Here is a 25,346-nt window from a genome sequence, read left to right on the forward strand (position 1 = left end):
GGGGACGGCTCCCGCTGGTGACCAGAGGGGGAGGCAGAGCTCTTACTTCTGACTGTTCCACTGAAAGTTTTTTTCCTTTTTTTGCTTTAATGAGGATAAATTAGTATTGTACTGTAAATTGAAAATGGATCCAGAAAGACTCAAACACGTTTGTTGTAAACTCATTATTACTTTGACAAATTGGTCTTTCTTAAAAGAAAGTTTACAGTATTGGCCACTGTAAACCTGTGAGCCACAGGAATCCTTCATGAAAACATTGATGGACAGACGCTTGTTTGTAAAGGATTAATTAGTTTGTTGATATCATCTGTTTTGTGCTTATGCTTGTTTTGTAACGTAAGATAATAATAGTTTATTAAATGTTCTTTTATTTTTATTTTTTTGATGATATCCTATTTAAATTCAAATCTGTTTAAATTATTATCTCATATTAAGTTTTACATTTTGAAAGTGTTTCTTTTTTATTTTTACCAATCATGTTGAAAGGCTGCTGAACAGCATTATGAGTCTCAGCAAAAATACATTTATTTATTTTAACACCATTTTTAAATTTTTTGCAGACTTTTCTTTTTGAATTCAGAGATCAATCAGTTTGGATTGGACTGACTGACAAAGTCCAGGAGGGGACCTGGAAATGGGTAGATGGAAGTCCTCTGACTCTGAAGTGAGTGTTCAGTCTGGATCAGTGCTACTAAAACACAGAGTGGGCTGGGGGTTGGTTTAGCTGCTTGCATAATTGTTTTTCCTGTAGTGGAGTAAAAAGCACAACATTAACACATTTCTATTTATGTTTTTATGGAAAATTTAGTTTTTTCCTTGAGAAATACAAATACTTGGATGCTTGTCTGTATGCTGCCTGAATCAGATTCTTTTATTTTCTGACCTGACAGGTTCTGGGAAAAGGATCAGCCTGATAATGGTGGTGGAAGGGAGTCTTACGGAGAAGAAGACTGTGTTCAAATTAGAAATACTCCTGGATTTTGGAATGATGTTTCATGTGAAACTTCTCTGCGGTGGATCTGTGAAAAAGGAGCAACTTTATTTGTTTGAAAATTACTTTCAATTAAGATATATTTTGATCTGCTTTTATCTTTCAGAAAACATACATGGTAGACCATGCAAAAAAATATTTTCTTCTTTTCTAAGGTAAAAAAAAATTCCAGAAGCTCAATTAGAAAGTGAGATAAATGTTTAAAAAATATTACCTACTTAAAGAACGTAATCAGTTCTTATATCAAAATCTACTTTTTTCGTATGTCTGGACAGTGGGATAGGGGGAAAGGTAGAGTTTAGAATGAATGAATTACAAAAGATATGGGGGGGAATGAAGAGAGTGTTTGAATGTAGGTCACTGGGAAAGGATGCGAAAATGAGATTGCATGAGGGTGTGGTGGTGCCTGCAGCATTATATGGGGCTGAAACATGGAGTCTGAAAGTGGTGGAAAAGAGGAAGCTGAATGTAGCTGAGATGAGATGTTTGAGGAGTATGTGTGGTGTGACGCGTATGGATCGTGTGAGAACTGAAGTAATCCGCGAGAGAACTGGTGTGAACTGGTTTCCTCTTGGGGATCCATTGTTCTTGGGCACCACCAGCTTGACCTGTAGGGGGTGCTGTTGTTGCAGTGCCCGTTCTCGTTGGGCGGGCCGGGGTCCCACTCTGTGGTCTAATAGCCATGGAGTGGGCCCTGGGCTGCTTTTTGCTGGGCGGGCGCTGTGGTAGTGACCCCTGTGGTCGGGCTGGGCCTTGGAATGAATGGATCCCCATGATATCGTTTCCTCACACCAGTACCAGGCCAGACCTTCTTTAAGCTGCAGTTCTTTGTTTCTGTTCAGGGTTCTACTGGGGTAACTGGGTGGGTGGGGGCGGGGGGTGGTGAGGGAGGGGTCCCTTCTTTGTGTGATTGTCCTTTGTTTTCCGTTTTTAACAACTTTCATTTTTTATGACTGTTTTATCTGTTTTTATGTTAAGCGCTTTGTGTTTTTAACCAAAATGAAAGGCGCTATATAAATAAATAAAGTTTGAGTTTGAGTTTGATGCGAGGGTTGGCTTATAGAGGGGAGTGGGAGTGCTCCTGGGGAGTGGGAGTGCTTCCAGACTCCAGTTGGCTCATCCGTGCTCCAGTTCCTGACCGTCTACCTCGCCTTTGCTCCCGCTCCTACACCTGGCTGTGGATCCTGCCTCTGGCTCATCTCTGGCTCGTCTCTGCTCTGTACCTGACCGACCTCGTCTCTGCTCCTGCTCCTACACCTGGCTGTGGTTCCTGTCTCCGGCTCGACTCGCACCTTTGACTGTCTCCCCAACCACAGCTGTATGAAGCTCGTCTGCTGGACTTTAAATGTGTAGTTGTAGATTTAGATAAGTTAATTCTTCTCTTAAAGTTCTGGTAAATCGCCTGTCCGTCCTGGGGGAGGATCCCTCCTTCATGTGGGCACCCCTGAGGTTTCTTCGTTTTTTCCGTAATCCGTTTTTTTTAGGAGTTTTTCCTTACCGCGAAGGAGGGTCTAAGGGCAGGGATGCCAGTACAGCTTAGTCAGTTTGTTAGTTCATTTTAGTATTTTCCTATTGAACTCTTTGTATTCGTGATCCTTTTGAGTTCATGTTTCACTTCAAAGACCATCGAGACGACTGTTGTTGTGATTTTGGGCTATACAAATAAAATTGAATTGAATTGAATAGAGCAGAGCAAAAGGCACTGGGATGGTTTGGACATGTTGAAAGAATGGAAAGGGAGCGTTTGGTGAAAAAGGTATACAAATCTGATGTGAGTGGAGTGAGAATGAGAGGATGACCACGAATGGGATGGACAGAGGGTGTAAAAAGAGCACTAAATGCAAGAGGGATGACTGTGGTGCAGGGAAGAGAGGCTGCTTAGGACAGGGATGGGTGGAGAGAGTTTGTGTATGAATGAATGGATGGGTGTGGTAGAGGTCTGGTCTTGGGATAAAGCGGCAAGGGAAAACTAGCCTTGGCTGAGGCCCTGCTGTGGAGGTGCCCACACTGGGCTGTGCAGCTGACCTTGGTGCAGTGTCATGTGGCTCAGACCAGGCCTTAGACCAGTCACACACACACACACACACACTGAAGGAGGAAGGTTTGGGGAAGAAGGAGGGAGTTAAGAATGTGTGCCCTGTCTAGGCTACCCCACTTTGGTGGGACACACCTTAGGTATATAGATAAAGATAAATAGGCTTTGTGTCTGACGATTTTGTTTTTAAATTTGACATTTCAAAGCCAATCGAAGAAATACTTTTTTGACTCCAGTTGAATGAGATTTCTACATCATGTGGTATCTTACACAGTGTTGGCTTCTGCCAACAAAGTCAACTTTCATGGAACACCTATTTCATTTGTACATTATAGCTCATACTTGGTGAGAGTTTTCTGTGGCATCTTCTCTCTATGCAAAGCATGTTAGAATTAAAATAGGAGTGGGATTACATAAACTTGCTTCTTCCCACTCCTTTTCAAGCAATAAGTCAAACTCTACTTATACTTTAGTTAATGATCACTGTATTTATTTAAGCAAATGTGATTTAAGTGACGTTTTTGTTTGTTTTATTTTCTGTCTTTTTAATCTATGCATTTAATCATTTCTGTAATAAGTTTGATAAATATGTGTAAATTCTTTATTGCTTTGACTACAATGCTTGAAATAAATCAATAAATCAAATCAAAATTTGTTAAAGGGAATAACAACATAAAAATGTTCATTCTTTGTATTTTTCTGTGTTTTGTTATACATTTATAAAACAACAAAACACAACAAATTACTAAGGGATGTGATAACCAAACAATAATAGCACATTGGAGTCAGTTTACTTACTACACACCACAATACCGGTAGGTTAGATTTTTTTGATTGATTATTTTATTTCAAGAATGTAGCTGTTCATTTTTACATAAATTGGAGTTCTAGCTCATAAAACCCACAAAAAACAGGATTTCAGAGAATACCTCTGAGAAATCACTGTTTACTTCTTAGTTTTTGCAAAATGACAAGGACTGAGATTTTGATCACATCAATTCAATTAAAGTATTTTTAAAAATTAAGATGCCATCAGCTTGTGACATTTTGTGGCAGTTATGGAAGCCCAAATTTTCTTGATGCTGCCGTCAGCTCTTGTGTGTTTTGAAGTCTTGTGCCCCTCCTTTACTTCCTAATAATACATTTTCATTGGACATTGCAGCCCAAATCTGACTGACTGTGGAAATTTCCCACTGGACCTCCAGCAGTTTGGGTTCTGCTCCTCAACTAGTCTCCCTCCAAACCCTTGGATCTTAATTCCCAAATAAAAGACACACTTTTCTTTTAGCTGAAAACAGGATCTTGGACCAATGGCCAACAGTCCAGTCCTTCTTCTCCTTGGCCCCATAGAGATGCTTCCTCTGTTTGTCCAGGTCCAGAAGTGGTTTGACCCGAGAAACAAGACATTTGTAGCCCATCTCCTAAACCTGTCTGAGTATTGTGGTTTTTGAAGTTGTTCCCCCGTCTCATTCCACTCTTTCTGGATTGCTGCAGCTTCTTGAATCTTTTGATAATCCGCTAAACACCACAGTCGTCTCTTTTGCTGGTGCATCTTCTCCTGCCACATTTTGCCCTTTCATTGGACTTTCTGTTGATCTGCATGAACATAGCGCTCTGTGAACAACCAGCCTCCTTAGCTATGAACTTTGGTGGCTGATGATAGATAGATAGATAGATAGATAGATAGATAGATAGATAGATAGATAGATAGATAGATAGATAGATAGATAGATAGATAGATAGATAGATAGATAGATAGATAGATAGATAGATAGATAGATAGATAGATAGATAGATAGATAGATAGATAGATAGATAGATATGTTCAAATTGAGCTGCAGTTATTTTATTGCCTTGTTTGCCATGTTTTCTGAAAGGTTAAAAAGTGTTCGTTTGAAGACATTTTCAAACAAATACATTTGCTTCCTTTTCACTGGTCCACTGCAGAGAAGTTTGATCCATTCATTGAAACAACCACATTTAATGTAAAAGTTTCAGTTTTATTTGACATTCATAGATGTTCATTTACTCAAAGTTGTGACTCCGGCATTTCATTTTGGGATTGGGTCTGGGCTGAAACCAGGTTGTTTCTTTTTTTAAATTGCTGCCTTGATGACTTGCTTCGACCTTTCAGTGGGATTAAAAAAAAAAAAAAGAAGAATCTGTCCAAACCAGATAAGATGGATTTATAAAACATTCTGATGATGAGTTAGTGTAGATGTATATATGTACTGTGCACATACGTGTGGTTTAACAACACTAAAAATAGTTTGGTCACAGAACAGTGGGGATGGGGATTACTTCTTTTAAGCACCATGAGTGTGTGAAGGGGAGAGGATGATGACAGCTGTGCGATGTACAATGTTTAGCGTGTCAAAGTAAAGTGCAGAGTACATCTTATCACATGTCTTTCCCTCTATTGTAGCATTGCTACAGTGTGTGTCCGCCACATATAATATACCGGTCCATGAGAAATTTGCCAGACGCCAAACTGGTCCGTTGCGCTAAAAAGGTTGGGGACCGCTGCTCTAGATGACCCAACTCCCATTGTTAAAGTGCCTAGGATAGCACACGGGTTAAAAATGTTCCAGGAAAAACAGGATGTCCTGCAGAATGGATCAGATTTGGTTCTTCTTGCTACTTCTTCTCTGAGGAGTCTAAGTCCTGGGATGAATCAAGAGAGTTCTGCAGAGCCAGAGATGCCTATCTGGCAGTGATAAACACCAAAGACGGAAAATGTTTATTGTTTTTTTTAGTTCATGTCTGTTTGGATTACATCTTTTTCAAAGGAAATATAAAAGAAAAAATCTTAATAACAGAACTTAGACAACAACAGTAACAAGAATAATGATAATTCCTAAAATGTTAGGCACAACACACTAAACACATTACTCAAAACAAGCAAATTTGTTTGTTTTTTTAATCTACAAAATCTGAATTCCATTGTTCTGCAGAACTTCACAAAAAGACACTTTCTGTTCCTCCTGCTTGGTGTCAGGAAATAGTTTTAACATCTGTCCGGTATTTTTATGTGCAGCTGTTGCAACAACATTAGAGTCTTAGCTATGGCCTTGTTGATTTTTACACCGCACAACTTCTATACAAAGCCAGTGGGAAACCATTAACATTCAATATCCAAAAACAGTTCTTAGAAAATGAAGGAACAAACAAACTGAGGGGATATGGAACGTGAGGAGGATGGATTTTGTCTTCAAATAATCAGTTGTTTTGGTGAGTGAAATTATCAATATAATAAATTATATTCCAAAATTATGAGGTTGTTTTCATTTGTATAGTGATTTATATTATTTATTTAGATCCCCTCAACTCCTCATTAACCCTTGTGCTATCCTATGACCCCACCCTTACATTGACGTGTTATCCCTACCGTGACAAAGGTGGATAAAGGTGAGGAGGATTTCATGTAATCCATGGAAACTAGTGAAGATCACAAATCATTGAAGAAAAAAGGTTCTGCGCACTGTCTAGTGGGTCAAGATGACCCAACTGCCAATGTTAAAGTGCCTAGGATAGCACAAGGGTTAAGCATAAAAATGCTTAATGAAGGGTTAAGTGATTCAGACGTAGCACTATTAAAGGCCCAAGAGTGTAATGCACGGTCCCCCACTGACTTTGTGTATACAAGTGTCAGAAAGCCATAACCCCCTATTGTAACAGTAAAGTCTGTCCAACACAAGAAGCTTTCAGCTTACATTTGTTTGCTCAGCTGTTGGACAGGACAAGTTAAAATAACAGTAAAAGCGGAACTTCTGTTCTGTTTTAGTAACCCCACTTAGATTCACTTCATCGAGGCTTCCTGTCACAATGACTTTCCACCGCATCTATGACAACCTGTGGCAGGAAAAGTTGTTCGGTGAACACATCAGTCTGCCAAGTGTTTCACATGTTCTTAGACTTTGCATCCTTAAAATGGAAGCCATTTATGGAAATCTTGATTCCAAAAATCCTGTCTGCCAGGTCTCCATATCAAATCCACCAGGTAAGAGTGAACTCACAGATAAAACAACCTGAATTCACTTTATATTGTGTATTGTGGTTACAGTTTTAATTTTCCCTCCATAGCTTCCATCAAGTCCAACAGGAGATGCTATCTCAGTGTTATTACTTTCATGGTTATGCTGAGTGTTCTTCTTCTGGCTGGACTCGTCATTCTTGGCCTCCTCTGTGAGTATTTAACTCACAACAGACCAAATGTGACAATAAGTTTCTGTCTTTCTTTGAAATTCAAGTAAAAAATGTAATTTAATTTTTGCCTTTTATGAAGTTGTAGAATTAGAGGCTGCATGGTAATGTGGTGGTTTACACTTTGGTTTCAAATAGTGAAGTCCCAGCTTAGGTTTATATTGTGTGTAGTTTGCATGTTCTGCCAGCACACACACGGGTTTTCTGCTTCCTCCCACAGTCCAAAAACATGCTTAAATGGGAGGATTGCAAACTTAAAAAATTTATCCTGCAGTGGTGCAGATAATAGGTCTGACTATATATAGGATGCTTTATAAGTTGCCTATGGATTTTTTAATTTTTAAAATAGTTTTTTTTACTTGGCTCACTGTCTTTGTAGAAACTTTTAGTGTGTTATTATAACACAACATGGAGTGGTATAGGACACACTATATTTAAAGTTTTAAAATAAACTAGAACAGTTTAAATTAAAATTGTAAAGCAAACCAAAAACAGAAAGAGGTAGGTTTTATAAGTGTAATTTTGATGAACCAGTCAAACTGGACAGTTGTGTAACAAGGTCAAAGAAGCCAAATAAGATTGTTTCAGGTGGTCACGAATGCTTCAAAATCTGAGTTTTAATACATTTTTGTCAACAGTTTTTTCTGTCATCTATTCAAGACTATATTCAGTGTAACAGCTAAGAAAAGAACTAGAAGGAGCTGCATTTCCAGAAGAAAATGCAGGGTTGAATGCTGTACTGCTGAATGAAATCTGAATTTACTGAAGAAATGTCTTAAGAGTCCAGGAAAATCCTGGAATATCTTGAAGTTGAAGTTCAAGGACCAAAAGTCATAGCAGGAATAAGCTGAAAAAGTTGAACATTGTAACAGTAGAATGGCTAAAATAGGTCAAAATTTGTAGAAGGAGTTACGCATGAAAGCTGAAATTGTTGAAGAAATGGTTGAACGGTATAACTTTTGATGATGTTGATTAAAAAGCTAAAAGTGCTAGCATTGGAATCAGTATCATCAACTGACTCAAAAAAACACATTGCTTGAGAGTATCATATTGATAAAAGCTACATGTTACAAGTTGATGGAAAACCCGCTTTTTTTCAAGATGGCGGCTTTTCTATTGATTTTATCTCCATAGCAACCATTTTATGTTTGGGTCGCCTGGGGATGACGAACAAATCGACGTCAGTTTCAGACGAATCGGAAAAAGTACTTTTGGACGTCCATAGCAACGGAGGTTCTTTGCTAACCAGGCCCACATTCCTTATATGTCCAGATCCAGTGAATTTGAATATGTTCAGTTACAGTTGTGTTGCCTCCCCATAATAATTTCTAAACTTGTTTTGTAGTCCAAAGCCTTGTGATCATTTTAACGTTTGAACGGTATCTCTAGCTAAAATTATGTTGAAGTTATAATGGTTGAAAGAAGCAAAGGTTTTCAAGGATTCTCAATGTATTTCAATGGAGCAAAAATCTTAGAATATCCTGGAATATCTTGAAAGGTTCAGGGATTTGAAGTACCAAGAGTCATGGCTGAAAGGAATAAGATATAACGACCTGAACATTGTAATAGAAAAATGGTTAAAGTAGGTGAAAAATTGAAGAAGTTTAAAATCGCCTCACATTTGGCACAAAATGGCCGCCAAACCGTAGGTTGCGTTGCCATCCCATAATAACTTCAAAACCTATGTTGATTTCCAAAGCCTTGTGAGCATTTCAATGTTTGAAAGGTGTCTCTAGCTAAAGGTATATTGAAGTTATAATGGTTGAAAGAAGCAAAGGTTTTCAAGGTGTGCCCAATGGAGCAAAAAATCCTGGAAAATCTTGGAATATCCTGGAATATCTTGAAAGGTTCAAGGAATTGAAGGACCAAAAGTCCTAGCTGGAATAAGCTGAAAGAGCTGAACATTGTAATAGTTGAATGGTTAAAATAGTTTAAAAAACTGTAGGAGTTAAACGCAAGGATTCCCCATGTATTTCAATGAAGGCAAAAATCCTGGAATATCTTGAAGAATTTCAAAGATTTGAAGGACTGCAAGTTTTAGCTGAAAGAAATAAGCTGAAAGAGCTCAACATTGTAATAGTAGAATGGTTAAAATAGGTAAAAAACTAAAGGAGTTCGAAATCGCCTCACATTTTGGCACAAATGGCCGCCAAATCATAGGTGGTGTTGCCATCCCATAATAATTTCAAAACTTATGTTCAAGTCCAAAGCCTTGTGAGCATTTCAATGTTTGAACAGTGTCTCTAGCTAAAGGTATGTTGAAGTTATAATGTTTGAAAGAAACAGGGTTTCAAAGTGTGCCCAATGGAGCAAAAATCTTGGAAAATCCTGGAATATTCCAGGAGATCTCATAAATTTCAAGGAGTTGAAGGACCAAAAGTCATAGCTGGAATAAGATGAAAGAGCTGAACATTGTAATAGTTGATTGGTTAAAATAGGTGAAAATTTGTAGGAGTTTACCTGTGAACTTCTGCACGAAAAATTCTCCATGTATTTCAATGGGGCAAAAAATCCTGGAAAATCCTGGAATATCTTAAAAAGTTCAAAGATTTGAAAAAAAAAAAAAGTCATAGCATCAATAAGCTGAAAGAGCTGAACAGTTTAATAGTTGAATGGTTAAGACATTTAAAATGTCAGAACCGGGTCTTGAACCGGCGACCTCATGCACCAAGACTCCCCTATGAATTTCAATGGAGCAAAAATCCTGGAAAACCTGGAATATCTGGAAAAGTACAAGAATTTGAAGGAAAAAAAGTCATAGCACCAATAAGCTGAAAAACATTTTAATAGTTGAATGGTTAAAATTGGTTAAAAATTGTAGAAGGAGTTAAGTGCCGAATAACGGCGGAAGATGACCGTAATAAATAAAAAGAAACAGGAAAACAACGACCAGTGATCGGTCAGCACGTCAAATGAAGATCTGTTTTATGTTTGACCTTTTTTTGCTTTTATTATGGCAGGACCTTAAGCAATATTTGCAGGAAACTATGCGTAAATATCTTTTTCTGTTTCTGTTTCCTTGTATAAGCAAACAAAACGTGGTACAAAGACTTGTTTAACAAATCAGACTCACTAATGATTTTAAACATATCAGCTCAGAAGAGAAAAATGAAAATAATATGTTTTTGAAAAATGTTTTCCATGGAGATCTGTCTTTAGGCTCCCATTTCTCAGGGTGTATTAAGACTGGACACGTTTGATTTGTTTAAAATGAACTAGTCAAATGTTTACCCCAATAATCTGGAACAAATTTTTAGTCTGAATAGGACTACGTGCTTCCTGGTCTCTGACCCATCTTTGATGTGGTCTTGGTTTGTTTCCAATCGGACTGAGCTTCAGTTCGCTGAGTTTCCTCAGTCTGAATGTGCTCCATGCTCAAAGTGGAACAAATAAACCAAAAACTGACTCTGTCTAGAGTCTAGACCAACAGACCTTTCAAGTCTGAACACATCCTTATATCAGCTTGTTGGGTAATAATGTCAATCTTGTCTGTGCACCTTTAAACTGATAGTTTGTTAGCTAACTGCACTTCCACCATCCATTCTGTGATTAAATGACTGATGAAGTTTTTTTTGGCCTGAATTCATTTCAGATGGTGATTCAGTAAAGAATTTGTCAGAAATCTCTGACAGCAAAGAAAATATGACTGAGCATCTGAATGCTGTTATTGAGAGGATGAATTCCAGCCACATTGAAACAGCCAAGAAGCTGATGGACTTTAAACAGAGTAAGTATGAAAATCCTGAGTAAAAATCTACTTTGTGAAGATACATTGTTCTCCTGAGAGTTTTCAATGCCCATCTGGAGGGACAAGGTTTCTGTCCTGGTAGTGATAATGTGGACCAACTGTACACCCTCTTCAGGGCGTTGGATGGTTTGTGGGAGTTTGCTCCTCCAGTCTCTGCGTTTTATGAATTTGGAGAAGGCGTTCGACGGCGTCCCCCGGGGCTCTGGGAGTGTGGGGTCTGGGGAGCCTTCCTGAGGGCTGTCCGGTATCTGTGTAACCAGAGCAGGAGCTTGGTTTGCGTAGCCAGCAGGCAGTCTGACCCGATCACTGGTTCTGCTTATACTCTTTATGGGAGCAGACTGTCGTGTTGTTGTTTTATCAAGAAGGCTCCGGGACGGGACGTGCTGTAGACTGCTTTATTCAACAACCGGAAAACAACCACACAGTCCTGAACTCTCCCTAGCGCGCCCCCTCGTGGGCCTGCCTCTCATGACATCTCCTTAACTAGGGTTTTACCCCCAACATGTATAATACCACATCTCCCTTTCTTAAAACAAAACAAAGGGCATTTATACATCTTTACTTGTATGACAAAATCAATGACATTCCCTTTTTTTTTCTTTTTCAAACCATCCCATTCTAATAAACTCAAACATCCTTATTTACTTTCTTTGTTTTTTTTTTCATTTACAAGTTAAGTCTATCTGGTTTCCTGACGACTCTTCCTGACCTTGTGCGGACAGTCTCTGTGATATTTTCTCCACTGTGTGGTGTCTGGTCTGTTGGAGCCGGAGTAAGTGTATCTTCTCCCACAGGTTCATCAACAGGTTCGACTCCCTCTCCGTCAGTCTGCATTGACACCAGGTGGTGTCGGTTTCTTCTCAGTGTGCCCTGAGGCACTTTGATGCGATACGAGCGGGGAGCCTCATGCGCAGAAATCACTGTACCTTGAGCTCTCGCATCTGTGATCCAGACCTCTTGCCCAGGAACCAGTGGTTCAAGGTTTCTCGCTTTGTGTCGCTTGTCAAAGGTTCTTGCATCTCTCCACCTCTTCTCCCTCTCTTTGGCTCCCAACGTGTGGTAGTCAGGCAGAGCTGGATCCAACAGGGACGGAAGGGCAGGAACAGTAGTGCGAAGTCGACGCCCCATTAACAGCTCAGCTGGACTGTAGCCGTTTTGTAGAGGTGTTGCTCTGTATGCAAGCAAAGCACGGTACGGATCAGATGACTTTTTCAACAGTCTCTTAACAGTCTGTACAGCGCGTTCGGCCTCTCCATTACTTTGTGGAAACCTGGGGCTGCTTGTTACATGTTCAAAGCCGTAACATGCTGCAAAAGCCTGAAAGTGGCTACCTGAGAACTGCGGCCCGTTATCTGTCACAAGAACCTGAGGAATGCCATGACGTGCAAAAATCGACTTCAGGTGCACCACCACATCCATGGACCGTGTATATGAGAGCTGTGCAATTTCCACAAAACGGGAAAAATAATCCACGACGAGCAGATATTCTTTGCTGTCCAGTGTGAACAGATCAGCTCCGAGTCTTTGCCAAGGCCTGTCCGGCATCTGACTTGGCATCAGTGGCTCTTTAACATTGGTTCTCTCTTGGATGCAAGTGCGGCATCTTAACACCATGTCACTCAACTGATTACTGAGCCCCGGCCACCATACTGTTTGTTTGGCCCTTTCCCTGCACTTTGTCACGCCCATGTGTCCTTCATGTAATTTTTCTAGCACATCATTACGCAAAGACGATGGGATGACTAGCCTTGTGCCCCGCAGCAGCAGTCCATCGTGCACCGTCAGTACAGCTCTTTCAGCCCAGTACTGTTTCAACACCCCCTGCAGTCTGTTTTTATCTGGCCACCCATCTCTACAGAACTCCATCAGCGCAGCACATGCACTGTCTGCTTTCAGATGATCACGAAGGTTGCTCAGATAGTCTCCACTGACAGGTAGGTTGCTGATGACAGAGTCCACATAGATATTAGTGTCCTCTAGCAGGCTTGCACCTGTGTGTGCTCCTGATGCTCTGAGGGGGGCGCGTGACAGGGTGTCTGCTGTCCATAAGTTTTTTCCAGCAACATGCGAGATTTTGTAGTTGTCGCGCATGAGCCTCATTCTAAATCTTTGGATCCTAGGTGGAAGGTCGTCTAACGCTTTGCCACCCAGCAGACTCACCAAAGGCTTATGGTCAGTTTCCAACACAAATGATCTGCCCAGAACAAAGCAGCTGAAACTTTCACACGCCCATGTCGCAGCCAGCGCCTCTTTCTCCACCTGTGCATATCGCTGCTCAGTCGCTGTCATCGCCCTGGATGCATACGCTACAGGCGCCCACTCAGCATTGTTTTTCTGCAGCAGAACCGCTCCCAGTCCAAAAGAGGATGCATCAGCGGAGATTTTCAGCTCACTGTTTGGGTCATACAGTGTGGGCACTGGTGGTGATGAAAGTTCTTTTTTTAGTCTTTCAAAAGCTGTCTGCTGCTCTGGCCCCCAGTACCAGTGGTTCTTTTTCGACAGCAGATCCCGCAAAACTTTGTCTTTCTCTGCCAGATTTGGTATGAACCGCCCCAACTGGTTCACCATGCCCAGGAAACTCCTCAGTTCACTGACATTGGTGGGTGTACTCATCTCCTGAACTGCACTTGTCTTTTCTGGGTCTGGCTCGACCCCTGCTGCTGAGATCACATGACCCAAAAATCTGACTGTGTGGCATGTGAACTCACATTTATCGATATTTAGTGTGATGCCTGCCTTTTGTGCTTTCTCCAGCAACGCATGCAGCCACACATCGTGCTCTTCCTGGGTCTTGCCCCAAACCAGAATGTCGGCCAGCACACCTGCTAGGCCGCTGGTCACCTCAGTCACCATCATTTTCTGAAAATGTTCTGGGGCTGATGCAATGCCAAATGGCAACCGATTAAAATAGTAGTGCCCAAAAGGTGTTATGAAAGTGGTGTACTTAGCAGACTCCTCTGTTAATGGCACCTACCAGAAGCCCATGTTGGCATCCAGTTTGCTAAAAACTGTTGCACCTGCTAGCATCCCTAACGTGTGCTCAACGGAAGGCAGGATAAATTTTTCTCTGCGAACTGCTTGGTTCATGTTGGTGAAGTCCACACAGAGACGTACTGCACCTGATTTCTTAGGGACCACTACCATCCCTGCACACCATTCAGTGGGATCTTCAACTTTGGTGATGATGCCCATTTTTTCCATGCGGTCTATCTCCTCCTTCACTTTGCCCATGAGAGGTAGTGGGACCCTGCGTGGAGTCTGCAGAGAGAAGGGCACAGCATCTGGTTGCAGTTTGATTGAATATGGCCTCTGCACAAGGCCTAGACCGCTGCACAGACGGGGATATAACTGTTTCACCGTCTCCACGGTGATGTTGTTGACTCTGGACACAAGCTGAAGCTGTTTTATAGCTGGTAACCCCAGCAGGGCAGTATGAAGATCTTCCACTACATAAATGTCTGCTGAGGCTGTCTTTTTTCCGCTGCGCAGTGTTTCTTTTGCCACCCCCAGGACGTGAAGCACGTTGCCACCTGGTCCAAACAGCAGACGCTTTGGCTTCACCAGATGTTTTGCAGCTTCTCCTCCTGTTATTTCCCGGTAAACATCGGCGGGTAGGGCAGTAACATCAGCGCCAGTGTCTATTTTGAAGCGCACTTTCTTGTGTCTTACTTGAAGCTGCACCGACCATGGGTCTGCACCAGCATTAACAGTTCCTAGAAAAAAGCCTTCTTCCTCTGCAGTCACTGCATTCACAGACTTTATATTGCTTCTGCAAACTTTGCCATAATGTCCTTTTTTTCCACACGTGTGACATGCAGCTTCTTTTGCAGGACATTCTGATTTTGCATGTGAGGGCACCTTCCCACATCTATTGCAGGTTAGCATTTGAGCATGAGGTGGACGTGCATTTTGTCTGAACTTGGTCTGCATTTGTGACTGTGCTTGAGCCTTAGCAGGAAATCTGGGCTTTCTGTAGTTCTTAGCTTGAACAGCATCGACATTTGAGCACTTAGCACTGCTGCTTTCTCCTCTTAAGTCTGACTGCTGTCGCCTAACTTCTTCAGATTGCCTAGCTTTTATGATGGCAGTGTCCAGGGTTAGTCTGTCATCTAGCTGTAACTTTTCAGACAGGGCTGTGTTTCTCAAGCAAACCACTAACCTGTCGCGGATCAGTTCATCACGTAGCTGTCCATAGTCACAGTGTTCGGCTAGCCCATAAAGCGCCGTTATGAAGGAATCCACAGTTTCTTCCGGCTGCTGCACACGCCGATTAAACTTGGCTCTTTCATAAATTACGTTCTTCTTGGGCACAAAGAACGAGTCTAGCCCGGCTTTTACCGCTGCATACTGTTTCCTTTCATCCGCCGTTAGCGTTAGCCCTCTCAGCACGTCTTCTGCTTCGTCCCCCATGCAGTAAACCAACGTGTTTACCTAGTTTTCTTCCGACGTCACGCTAAGGTTGCTTGCGAGCCGAAAGCGCTCAAAACGTCTTATCCATCGCTCCCATTCTTGTGGTTTTGTGAAGTCAAACGACTCAGGAGGTTGTATGGTAAACGTAGCACATGGGGTAGCTTGCGGCGCTGCCATTTCGTCCTCGGACATGCCCTGAACTTGCCGTGCTCCGCCGGTCTCTTTCTTTTTCTTTTTTGTCTTTAACTTTTTTTTTGTTCAGTCAGTCCAACAGCATCCCACTTCTGTCACCATGTCGTGTTGTTGTTTTATCAAGAAGGCTCCGGGACGGGACGTGCTGTAGACTGCTTTATTCAACAACCGGAAAACAACCACACAGTCCTGAACTCTCCCTAGCGCGCCCCCTCGTGGGCCCGCCTCTCATGACATCTCCTTAACTAGGGTTTTACCCCCAACATGTATAATACCACACAGCCAGGGGGCGGAGGAAGTCTGGTTTTGGGACCACAGGATTTCCTTTCTGCTCTTTGCAGATGATGTTGTCCTGTTGGCTTCATCGAGCCAGGATGTCCAGCATGTATTGTGGTAGGGTGCTTTGCTGCAGAGTGAGAAGGGGCTGGGATGAGGGACACCACCGCTAGGTCTGAGGCCATGATCCTTGTCCGGAGACAGGTAGTTTGTCCTTTCTGGGTGGATAGAGGGCTCCTGCCACAAGTAGAGGAGTTTAAGGATCTCTGGGTCTTGTTCACGAGTGAGGGAAGATCGGAGCATGAGATCGACGGGCAGATTGGAGCAGCATCTGCTGTTATGCGTTTGCTATAATGGTCTGTTGTGGGGAAGAGAGAGCTGAGCCAGAAAAGAAAACTCTCAATTCACCGGTCGATGTTCGTTCTTTTTAATACTCACCTATTGAGACTACAGCTGGTTGGGAATCACCATGTCAACATCTGCTGTGTGCTCATCATCACAGAAACTTGGCTTCACCCGGACATACCCGACGCTAGCGTGCAACTCGAGGGCCGCACTGTGCTGCGCGGGGCCAGAACAAAGGACTCCAGTAAGAGCAGGGGGGGGGGACTCTGTGTTTACGTGCACGAAAACTGGTGCAACAACGGAACGATCATCGACCAGCACTGCTACTCCGACGTGGAGCTCATGTCTGTTAGATGTCGGACGTTTTTTCTTCCAAGAGAGCTGACTGTTGTGACTGCTGTGTACATGTTGCCGGACGCCAACGAAAACACAGCGCTCTCTCTCCTGCTGAACGCCATAAACAAACAGCAGCGGGCTCACCCCGATGGCGTTCATATTGTGGCAGGAGACTTTAATAAGGCCAACTTAAAGACTGTTCTCCCGAAGTTCTACTAGCATGTGAAGTGTTCTACAAGGAGGAAGAACACTCTGGATCATGTCTACACGAACATCATGCATGCATACAGAGCCACGCCCCTCCCCCACCTCAGACAGTCAGACCATCTTTCTCTCCTGCTCTTCCCGGCCTACACCCCCCTCAGACGCCAATCCAGGCAGACCAAAAAGACCATCACAACCCGGACTAAGGATGCTCTTCCCATGCTGCAGGACTGCTTCCTGCAGACAGACTGGGACTTATTCCACCACCAGGAGCTGGAGACACTCACAGGAACAGTGCTGGACTACATACAGTTCTGCATTGGGAATGTGATTGTGGACAAAACCATCAGGGTTTTTCCAAACCAGAAACCCTGGATGACTACCCAAGTCCACTCCCTCCTTAGAGCTCGAGACGCTGCCTTCAGGTCAGGGGACGGAGCACTATACAGTGCTGCCCGAGCTGACTTGAAAAGAGGAGTTAAAGCAGCCAAGGCAGACCACAGGATGTGTTTAGAGGCTCACATTTCCAGCAATAATCCGCGATAAGTTTGGCGGGGCCTCCAGGACATTACAAACTTCAGGGGCTGTGATGTGTCCTCAGCAGCTCCAGATGCTACACGGGCAGAGGAGCTTAATTGCTTCTTTGCTCGCCATAAAACCACCCAACACCACCCCTCCACCAACCTGCTGCTGACCTTCTACCAGTCATCCATCCAGAGCCTGCTTACTTACTGCATAACTGTTTGGTTCGGCAGCTGCATGGCCGCGGATAAGAAGAGACTGCAGAGAGTCGTAGAGACGGCTCAGAAAATCATTGGACGCCCTCTCCCGACCCTGACGGACATCTACTCCACGCGCTGCATCACTAGGGCTCATAACATTATCAAGGACAGTTCACACAGACCTGTTCAACCTGCTGCCCTCTGGGAGGCGCTACAGAGGCATCTCAAGCAAAACGAACAGACTCAAAAACAGCTTCTTTCCAAAGCCAATAACTATCCTCAATTCCCAAATGCACAGATAAAATCCATATTCCTGTTTACTTACTCTGTCCACAGTGTCAACACTCTACCTCATTACCACCTCTTGCACTTCTGACATGTTTACACACAGTTTTCGTACGCAATTTTGCACAATAATTTCGGCACTCTTCATTACAGTTTATATTTGCACACTTGTACATACTGTTTGTTTGTTTGATTTTATTGTATTAAAATGTTTTTTTATTTTCCCTTCCTTGCTGTTCTTACTGGTGGCGATGCTTCAATTTCATTGTACTATGCACAATGACAATAAAGCAAATCTAGATCTAAATCTATGGTCATGAGGTCTGGGTCATGATTGAAAGAATCAGGTCCCGAATACAAGTCTCTGAAATGGGCTTCCTCCTTTTGGTGGCTGGGTGCTCCCTTAGAGACAGGGTGAGAAGCTCGGTCACCCGCAGAGAGCTCGGAGTAGAACCGCTGGTCCCCACATCCTGAGGATCCAGTTGAGGTGCCTCGGGCATCTGGTCCGGATGTTCCAGGCATGTCCCAATGGATGAAGGCCAGGGGAAGACTCAGGACACGCTGGAGAGACTATATCTGTTGGCTGGCCTGGGAACACTTGGGGTCCTCCCAGAGGAGCTGGAGGAAGAGACTGGGGAGAGGGAAGTCCGGGATTCTCTGCTTAGACTTCTGCCCCCACCACCCATTCCATGAGCAGAAGAATATGCATGGATGGATAAAAGCAGCATCTTTCATTATTTCATGGAACTCAAGCTACTAATCCACAGAAACATTTAAGAACATTAATAATGGTAAAAGTTTACTTAGTGTGAATAAGTTGATGGCGTTAATTGTAAGAAAATAAATTGATTCATAATAATAACAGCTTTTTTAAAATTATTATTCTGTTAAAATTTTAACTTGACACTGTGGTGCATAGATAGAGCAGTCAATCTCTGTTCTGAGGATTGCAGGTTTAGTTCCCACCTTGCCTGCTCATGTGTCTAAGTGTCCTTGGGGAAGACACCAAACCCCTGATTGCTCTTAGTGGTTGAGGTTGGCACCAGTGTTCAGCAGTGGAGCCACCATCAGTGTGTGAATGTGTGTTTGTGTGGGTGAATGGGACTGTGACTGTAAAGAAAAAAGATCTTGCCATATTTTCTGCATTAACACCTATAGCCTGTTAAGCTTGATGTGCAACTTTGGTAAAGTTAACAAATAGTTCCTTATTAATTGGTATTAGAGCACATAACAGGCCAGGTTGTAATGTTGTTTTAACTGATATAAAAATACCTGATAGGTAATAAAACCATTTCTTGACACCAAGTAGGAGGAACAGAAAGTGACATTCTGTAAATTTTTGCAGAGGTTTTGCACAAATTCTGATTCTGTGGATGTAAAAGACATCTAATCTGCTTGTTTTCAGTAGTGTGCTAATTGTGAATTGCTTTAAGTTTTAAATGTTCTCCAGGGAAACCAGGATGTCCTGCAGGATGGACTGGATTTTGTTCCTCTTGTTACTTCTTCTCTGTGAAGTCTAAGTCCTGGGATGAAGCAAGAAAGTTCTGCAGAGCCAGAGGAGCTGATCTGGTGGTAAACACCAAATATGAAAAGGTGCTTGTTTCTTTAGTTTGTGTCTGTTTTGGATTACTTCTTTTTAAGAAAATACAACAAAAAAGATTTAAACAGCATCAACAAAAACAATAAAATAATTATTTAGTGAGGACAACCCAAATCAGTCCAAACAAAGGAGGAAGTGATAACTGCAGTCAGCCCCACATTGTGGAAATCTAAAACACAGGATAGAGTTAGTGAGGGAAAACAGAAATTGCAAGGAAGAAATATGACAGAGTCATCCTTACAGCATGAATCAAATAGGACTAATAGGAGACTCAGAGAAGAGGAAGAGGCAAAACTCCAAAAAGAACTAGTTCCACGCGACATAATCCACTTCAATCTGTCTAGATGTGAGCAGTCAAGTAAATCCAAATCTTGTGAACAACTTCCACAAACAAGACAACAAAAATCTCCTGACACAAAAAAAGGAAAAGAAGAAAAAAAAACCTCACAGTAATCCAACACAACAGTACCGGTACTCTTCAGAAATCCGCTCTGACAGTCTCAGCAACATGAAATCAGACCAAAGAGCTGGCACCAGAGTGAATAGAAGTATACGTATATATGATGTTGTTTACAGGTGACAAAAGCTGCGTTTAATTGGACAAAAGTAATCGGAATAAACGTGTAATCAGAAAAAACATGCGCCATGTAAACACGCCGTTAGAAATACTCTGCCCTGATCAGACTCGTTCGGATCAAAATTTCTTTCCAATCGAGATAGGTGGGTTATGCCAATTGTTGATACGATCATGGTGCATATAAACAGTTTATTATTCTGATCGTAGGTCACTACTGCGCTGGCTTTGCGTCACGTGGCGCTCCAGAGAAAGCTTTGGAGCGCGACCACAGAACCGGCCGGCTGTTCCACGCAACCGGACCACGTCTCTGTGCAAAGGGGCGGGACTTGTAGCTTTGTGTGTGCAGGCAGGGGAGAGTGCTTTGTTACGCGAGCTGCCGGACTCAGAAGAACCGTGTCTCCCGGGAGGACCATATCTCCAAGCAGAGGAGCTCTGGGACAGTTTTGAGCTAACAGAGGCAGCTTTTGAATGCAAAAAAAGGGGGTGCAGAGTCAGACACAGGATCAGGAGACAAAAGATCAGGTCCAAATATAACGCTCGGTAAGGAAGGCAAACAATACTTCGCACTGAACTTCACTCAGTTCAAAGCTAAAGTATGCTGTGGTTGATTAAATGGATGAAAGTCAGGTGTGGGGCATCCAGGAAATGTGTAAACTCTGGGGACGGCGAGGGGGAGGCAGAGCTCTTACTTCTGACTGTTCCACTGAAAGTTTTTTTTCCTTTTTTCGCTTTAATGAGGATAAGTTAGCATTGTACTGTAAATTGAAAATGGATCCAGAAAGAATCAAAGACGTTTGTTATAAACTAATTGTTACTTTGACAAATTGATCTTTCTTAGAAGGCTGATTACAGTATTGCCCACTTTAAACCTGTGAGCCACAGGAATCCTTCAATAAAACATTGATGGAGAGAAGCTTGTTTCAAATCAAATCAAATCAACCTTTATTTATATAGCACCTTTTCAACAACATATGTCACTCAAAGTGCTGTGCATAAAATACAATAAAATTTAAAAACAAGATGACAAAACAAACCGTGCGACAACCCCCCCCCCCCCCCCCCCCCCCCGCAAACACACACACACACACACCCACACACATCAAAAAAATAATAATAAATAAATAAAAAAGTGATAAAATGATAGAATGTAGAGACCATGCTTTGTCCTGAAGTGGGGAAACGATATTTTGGGGACATGTCCACATCAGCGACCCCCCCAACCCAAGTTCACGGAGAACACAACCACAGAAACCCCCAGATCCGATCAAAAGAGTCTGACCCAGGAGATCCCACTGCAGCGACCCCGTTTACTGAGAAGGGTCAGTCACCGATATGGAGGATCCCTCAGAGGAAAACACTGGAGTGTAATAAAATGTAAAAGGAATAAAATTAAAATATATATAAAACATAAACAAAAAACAAATAATTACATAAACCTTAATAGGCATATGAAATGGTAAGAGCGACTTAAAAATTAATAGAATAAATAAATAAATGTATTTACATACACATATAAAACTAGTTAAAAGAAAAAAATAATTAAAATATCAAAAAAAAAAGACAAAAAAGGATTCATTAATTTGTTGATATCATCTGTATTGTGCTTATGCTTGTTTTGTAACGTAAGATAATAATACATTTTTTGATGGTATTCTATTTAAATTTAAATGTGTTTAAATCATTAGTTTACGTTAAGTTTTACATTTTGAAAGTGTGTCTTTTTTATTTTTTCAAAACATGTTGAAAGGCTGCAGAACAGCATTATGAGTCAAAGCAAAAATGCAACACAATTTTTTAAATTTTTTGCAGACTTTTCTTTTTGAATTCAGAGATCAATCAGTCTGGATTGGACTGACTGACAAAGTCCAGGAGGGGACCTGGAAATGGGTAGATGGAAGTCCTCTGACTCTGAAGTGAGTGTTCAGTCTGGATCAGTGCTACTAAAACACAGAGTGGGCTGGGGGTCGGTTTACCTTCTTGCATTTGATTATAATTGTTTTTATCTAGTGGAGTAAAAAGCACAAAAGTAACACACACACACACACACACATACCTACACGTTTATATATATATATATATATATATATATATATATATATATATATATATATATATTTATACCATGGTCACATGTCACGTGATGCGGCGCTATGAGCCGCAACACGTAACAAATAGTCCGCTTTTTGTGAGAAAAGCAATCCAAATCGGAAAAAAAAAAGAATTAAGGACTAAAAGCTGGTTAATATGTATTGCTTTTTAAGTTTTTTTTTAAGTGACCATGGTATAAGCAGGTTAATTGCCTTCGAAGTGTGCGTTATTACTTGTTAACGCACTTCGCGGAAGGCTTCCACGGCGTGCATTAAAAAGTAATAACGCACACTTCGTCGGCCATTAACCCTTACACATACACTTAAGAAACACAAATACTTGTATGCATATTTGTATGCTGTCTTAATCAGATCCTTTTATTTTCTGACCTGACAGGTTCTGGGGGGAAAATCAGCCTGATAATGGTGGTGGAAGCATACGTTACGGAGACGAAGACTGTGCTGAAATTAGAGGAACTCCTGGATCTTGGAATGATATTTCATGTGAAACTTCTCTACGGTGGATCTGTGAAAAAGAAGGAACTTTATTTGATTGAAAATTACTTTAAATTAAGATGTAGTTTCATCTTTTTTTTCACCTCTGAGAAGAATTACAGGGTACAAGACAATCCAAAACATATTTGCTTCTTTTTCTAAGGTAAAAAATACCTGCAGCTAACTTTAAAAGTGAGAAAACTATTCTAAAAAAATAGTCCTCACTTGAAAAATGTAATCAATTATTTTATTAAAATCTACTTTATGTCTGAAGATTTTGTTTTTAAATTTGACATTTCATTGCCAATCGAAGAAATTCTTTTTTGCTTTTCTTGACTCCAGTTGAATGAGATTTCAATATCAAGTGGCTTCTTACACAGTGTTGTCTACGAAGGTAAATATGTTCCAAAAAGGACGAGCTTGTAGATTTGATGTGAGAACTTGTAACATAGAATGTGAGAACTTACACACCAAAAATCTGCATCTGTGTGTAAAAATCTTCTGCCGTAAAGTTTGACAAACAAAATTACAACTGACAAATTTCCATTTGCATGTGTTCATTTAGAGTTACAACTTCAAATCTGTGATTCCAACTGCTCAAATGTGCGTCTGCGTGTGCTCGAATCTGCTGGTGCAAATCACAAGTGCGCTACAACTGCGCTCAGACTTCTGACACATTCCTTGCGAAACTTGTGTCAAAACTGATCTATGTCCGAAAAAAATTGAACAATGGGGGGGGGATTAGAGGAGGGGGGGGGGGTCAACCAATCAGAGTGCAGCACTCAGAGGACTCGGTAAAGTTAGAAAGGTCTTCACAGATTCTGACTTCCTGCTTCAATACCTCTTCAGATAAACGTTCAAATGTGACAGCAAGTATATCATTCATTTTGTATTCACTCAGAGATTGAACTACAAATGTATTTCTAAAGAAAAAGTTATTTTTTTCCTGCATTTTAATGACAAATGATCTCTTCGTGCTGTAAATCAGAGTCAGAATCCTTTTATTGTCATTGTACATGGTGATAGAATGAAATTGCAGCAGCCTTGGAGTGGTGAAGATAAATAGAATAGAATAGAATAAAATAAAATGAAATGAAAATACTGTAACTCACATGTCTAAACAAAAATTGTACAATATGTAAAGAAACAATTTACGATGAAATATGTGTGAACAAAATAGAATGGAATGAGTTGAGTTGCCATTAGCGCAGCATAATAAATATTGTGTGTTATTGCAAAGAGACCCGGTTATTGCACAGAAGACAGTTATTGCACACATACGAAGTAGTCGGTAATTTAGCATTCGTAAAAAGTCAGAGTGGGGTGTAGTGGGTGGAAGTATGTTTATCCTGTATAGTGATTGTCTGTGGAAAAAAGCTGTTCCTTAGTCTGTCTGTCCTGGTTCTGATGGACCTCTACCTCCTTCCAAAGGGCAGCAGATCAAACAGGGGGAAAGCAGGATGGGTGGAGTCACTCTGCTGAGGCTGGTAGATGTTCTTCAGTGAGGGGAGAGGGCAGCCAATCATCCTCTGCGCTGTCTTTACCACTCTCTGGAGGCTCTGCCGTTCTGCTTCAGTGAAGTGGGAGAACCACTCTGTGATGCAGTGGGACAGGATGCTCTCGATCGTTGAGTGGTAGAAGGTTACCAGAAGCTCCTGGCTCACATTGTTCTTCCTGAGCCTTCTCAGGAAGAACAACAAGAATTTTTGGTGTGTAAGTTCTCAATATTCGAATTTGGGTTCTTTGACCTTGTTGACTGGTTCATCAAAATTACACTTTTGAATCCCGCCTCTTCCTCATTTTACCCGTTTTAACTATTTTAATTTTAAACTGTTCACATTTATTTTAAAACTTTAAAAATGTTGTGGCATGTGCAGCTCCCTGTTGTGTTCTATTAACACAATAAGAATCTAAATAAAGACAATGAAACAAGTAAAAAAAAAAATTAAAGAATCCATATGGAAACTAATAAACCATCACATAGACAGACCCATACAACACTGCAGGATGATTGTTTCAGGTTTTCTACATTACAACTTCCATTCATCTGTTTTCTATTCCTGCTTGTGACGGTTGCTGGAGCGTATCACTGCTACTTTAGGAGGAGTGCGAGTTACACCCATTTGTAGTCCATTACAGACTCACACATATTCACACCTAAGGGACAATTTAGAGTCACCAATTCAGCTATGAAGCAGGTTTTGGGACTGTGGGAGGAAGCAGGAAGCCCACACATACACAGGGAGATTACGCAAACTCCACATAAAAAAGGCATATAAATGTTCCTGCAGGGGATTTAACCATTTGAGACGCAAGTCCTAACAACTAAATCGTGTAGCCTCCTATTCTACACCATAATAAAAGTAAATACAAATTACATTTTGACTTGAGTCTAAAAGAAAAAACACTCGGTCACATTTGGTCTATTGTGAGTTAAATACTCACAGAGGAGGCAGAGAATGATGAGTCCAGCCAGAAGAAGAAGAATTAGAATCACCATGAACGTCAAAACACAGAGATAGCATCTCCTGTTGGACTTGATGGAAGCTATAGGGGGAAAATTAAAACTGTAACCACAATAGACAATATAAAGTGAATTCAGGTTGTTTTATCTGTGAGTTCACTCTTACCTGGTGGATTTGATACGGAAACCTGGCAGACAGGATTTTTGGAATCAAGATTTTCATAAATGGCTTCCATTATAAGGATGTAAAGTCTAAGGACCTGTGAAACGATTGACAGACTGATGTGTTCACTGAACAACTTTTCCTGCCACAGGTTGTCATAGATGTGGTGTAGCCTCCTATTCTACAACTTAATAAAGGTAAATAAAAAACTAC

General features: G+C 41.4%; 2 protein-coding genes across 5 annotated transcripts; one reads left to right on the plus strand and one right to left on the minus strand.

Moving 5' to 3' along the window:
* The first annotated feature begins 6,849 nt into the window (after positions 1-6,849).
* Positions 6,850-23,037, plus strand: LOC110017398 (CD209 antigen-like protein E). The gene is made up of 6 exons (XM_023951124.1): positions 6,850-7,026; positions 7,110-7,211; positions 10,822-10,956; positions 19,198-19,340; positions 21,734-21,837; positions 22,409-23,037. The coding sequence occupies exons 1-6, from the start codon at positions 6,852-6,854 to the stop codon at positions 22,566-22,568; spliced, it is 819 nt and encodes a 272-aa protein (XP_023806892.1). The 5' UTR covers positions 6,850-6,851; the 3' UTR covers positions 22,569-23,037.
* On the minus strand, positions 11,576-16,015 carry LOC111946787 (uncharacterized protein K02A2.6-like). Of its 4 annotated transcripts, none has more exons than XR_002872543.1 (2): positions 14,097-15,089; positions 11,576-12,148 (listed from the first exon to the last, which is right to left on the minus strand). XR_002872543.1 is itself a non-coding variant. In XM_023951122.1 (2 exons), exons 1-2 carry the CDS (start codon positions 13,831-13,833, stop codon positions 12,105-12,107), a joined length of 1,569 nt encoding a protein of 522 aa, XP_023806890.1. In that variant the 5' UTR covers positions 13,834-14,085; the 3' UTR covers positions 11,617-12,104. The 4 variants fall into 4 exon arrangements, 2 of the variants coding, with proteins under 2 accessions (XP_023806890.1, XP_023806891.1); XR_002872542.1 differs by having other exon boundaries at positions 14,092-15,089; XM_023951122.1 differs by lacking the exon at positions 14,097-15,089 and adding an exon at positions 12,309-14,085 and having other exon boundaries at positions 11,617-12,148.
* Positions 23,038-25,346: the final 2,309 nt, after the last annotated feature.

The sequence above is a fragment of the Oryzias latipes genome, chromosome 21 (assembly GCF_002234675.1).
Source record: "Oryzias latipes chromosome 21, ASM223467v1".
Lineage (NCBI taxonomy): Eukaryota > Metazoa > Chordata > Actinopteri > Beloniformes > Adrianichthyidae > Oryzias > Oryzias latipes.

What these genes read in the sequence shown, in the direction of transcription:
- LOC110017398 (XM_023951124.1), top strand. Translation starts at nt 6,852, where the DNA reads ATGACTTTCCACCGCATCTATGACAACCTGTGGCAGGAAAAGTTGTTC. An exon ending in CGTCATTCTTGGCCTCCTCT is followed by an intron (nt 7,212 to 10,821) that starts GTGAGTATTTAA and finishes AATTCATTTCAG; the next exon opens with ATGGTGATTCAGTAAAGAAT. An exon ending in TAAACACCAAATATGAAAAG is followed by an intron (nt 19,341 to 21,733) that starts GTGCTTGTTTCT and finishes AATTTTTTGCAG; the next exon opens with ACTTTTCTTTTTGAATTCAG.
- LOC111946787 (XM_023951122.1), bottom strand. Translation starts at nt 13,833, where the DNA reads ATGATGGTGACTGAGGTGACCAGCGGCCTAGCAGGTGTGCTGGCCGAC. An exon ending in TAACGGGCCGCAGTTCTCAG is followed by an intron (nt 12,149 to 12,308) that starts GTAGCCACTTTC and finishes GCTTGCATACAG; the next exon opens with AGCAACACCTCTACAAAACG.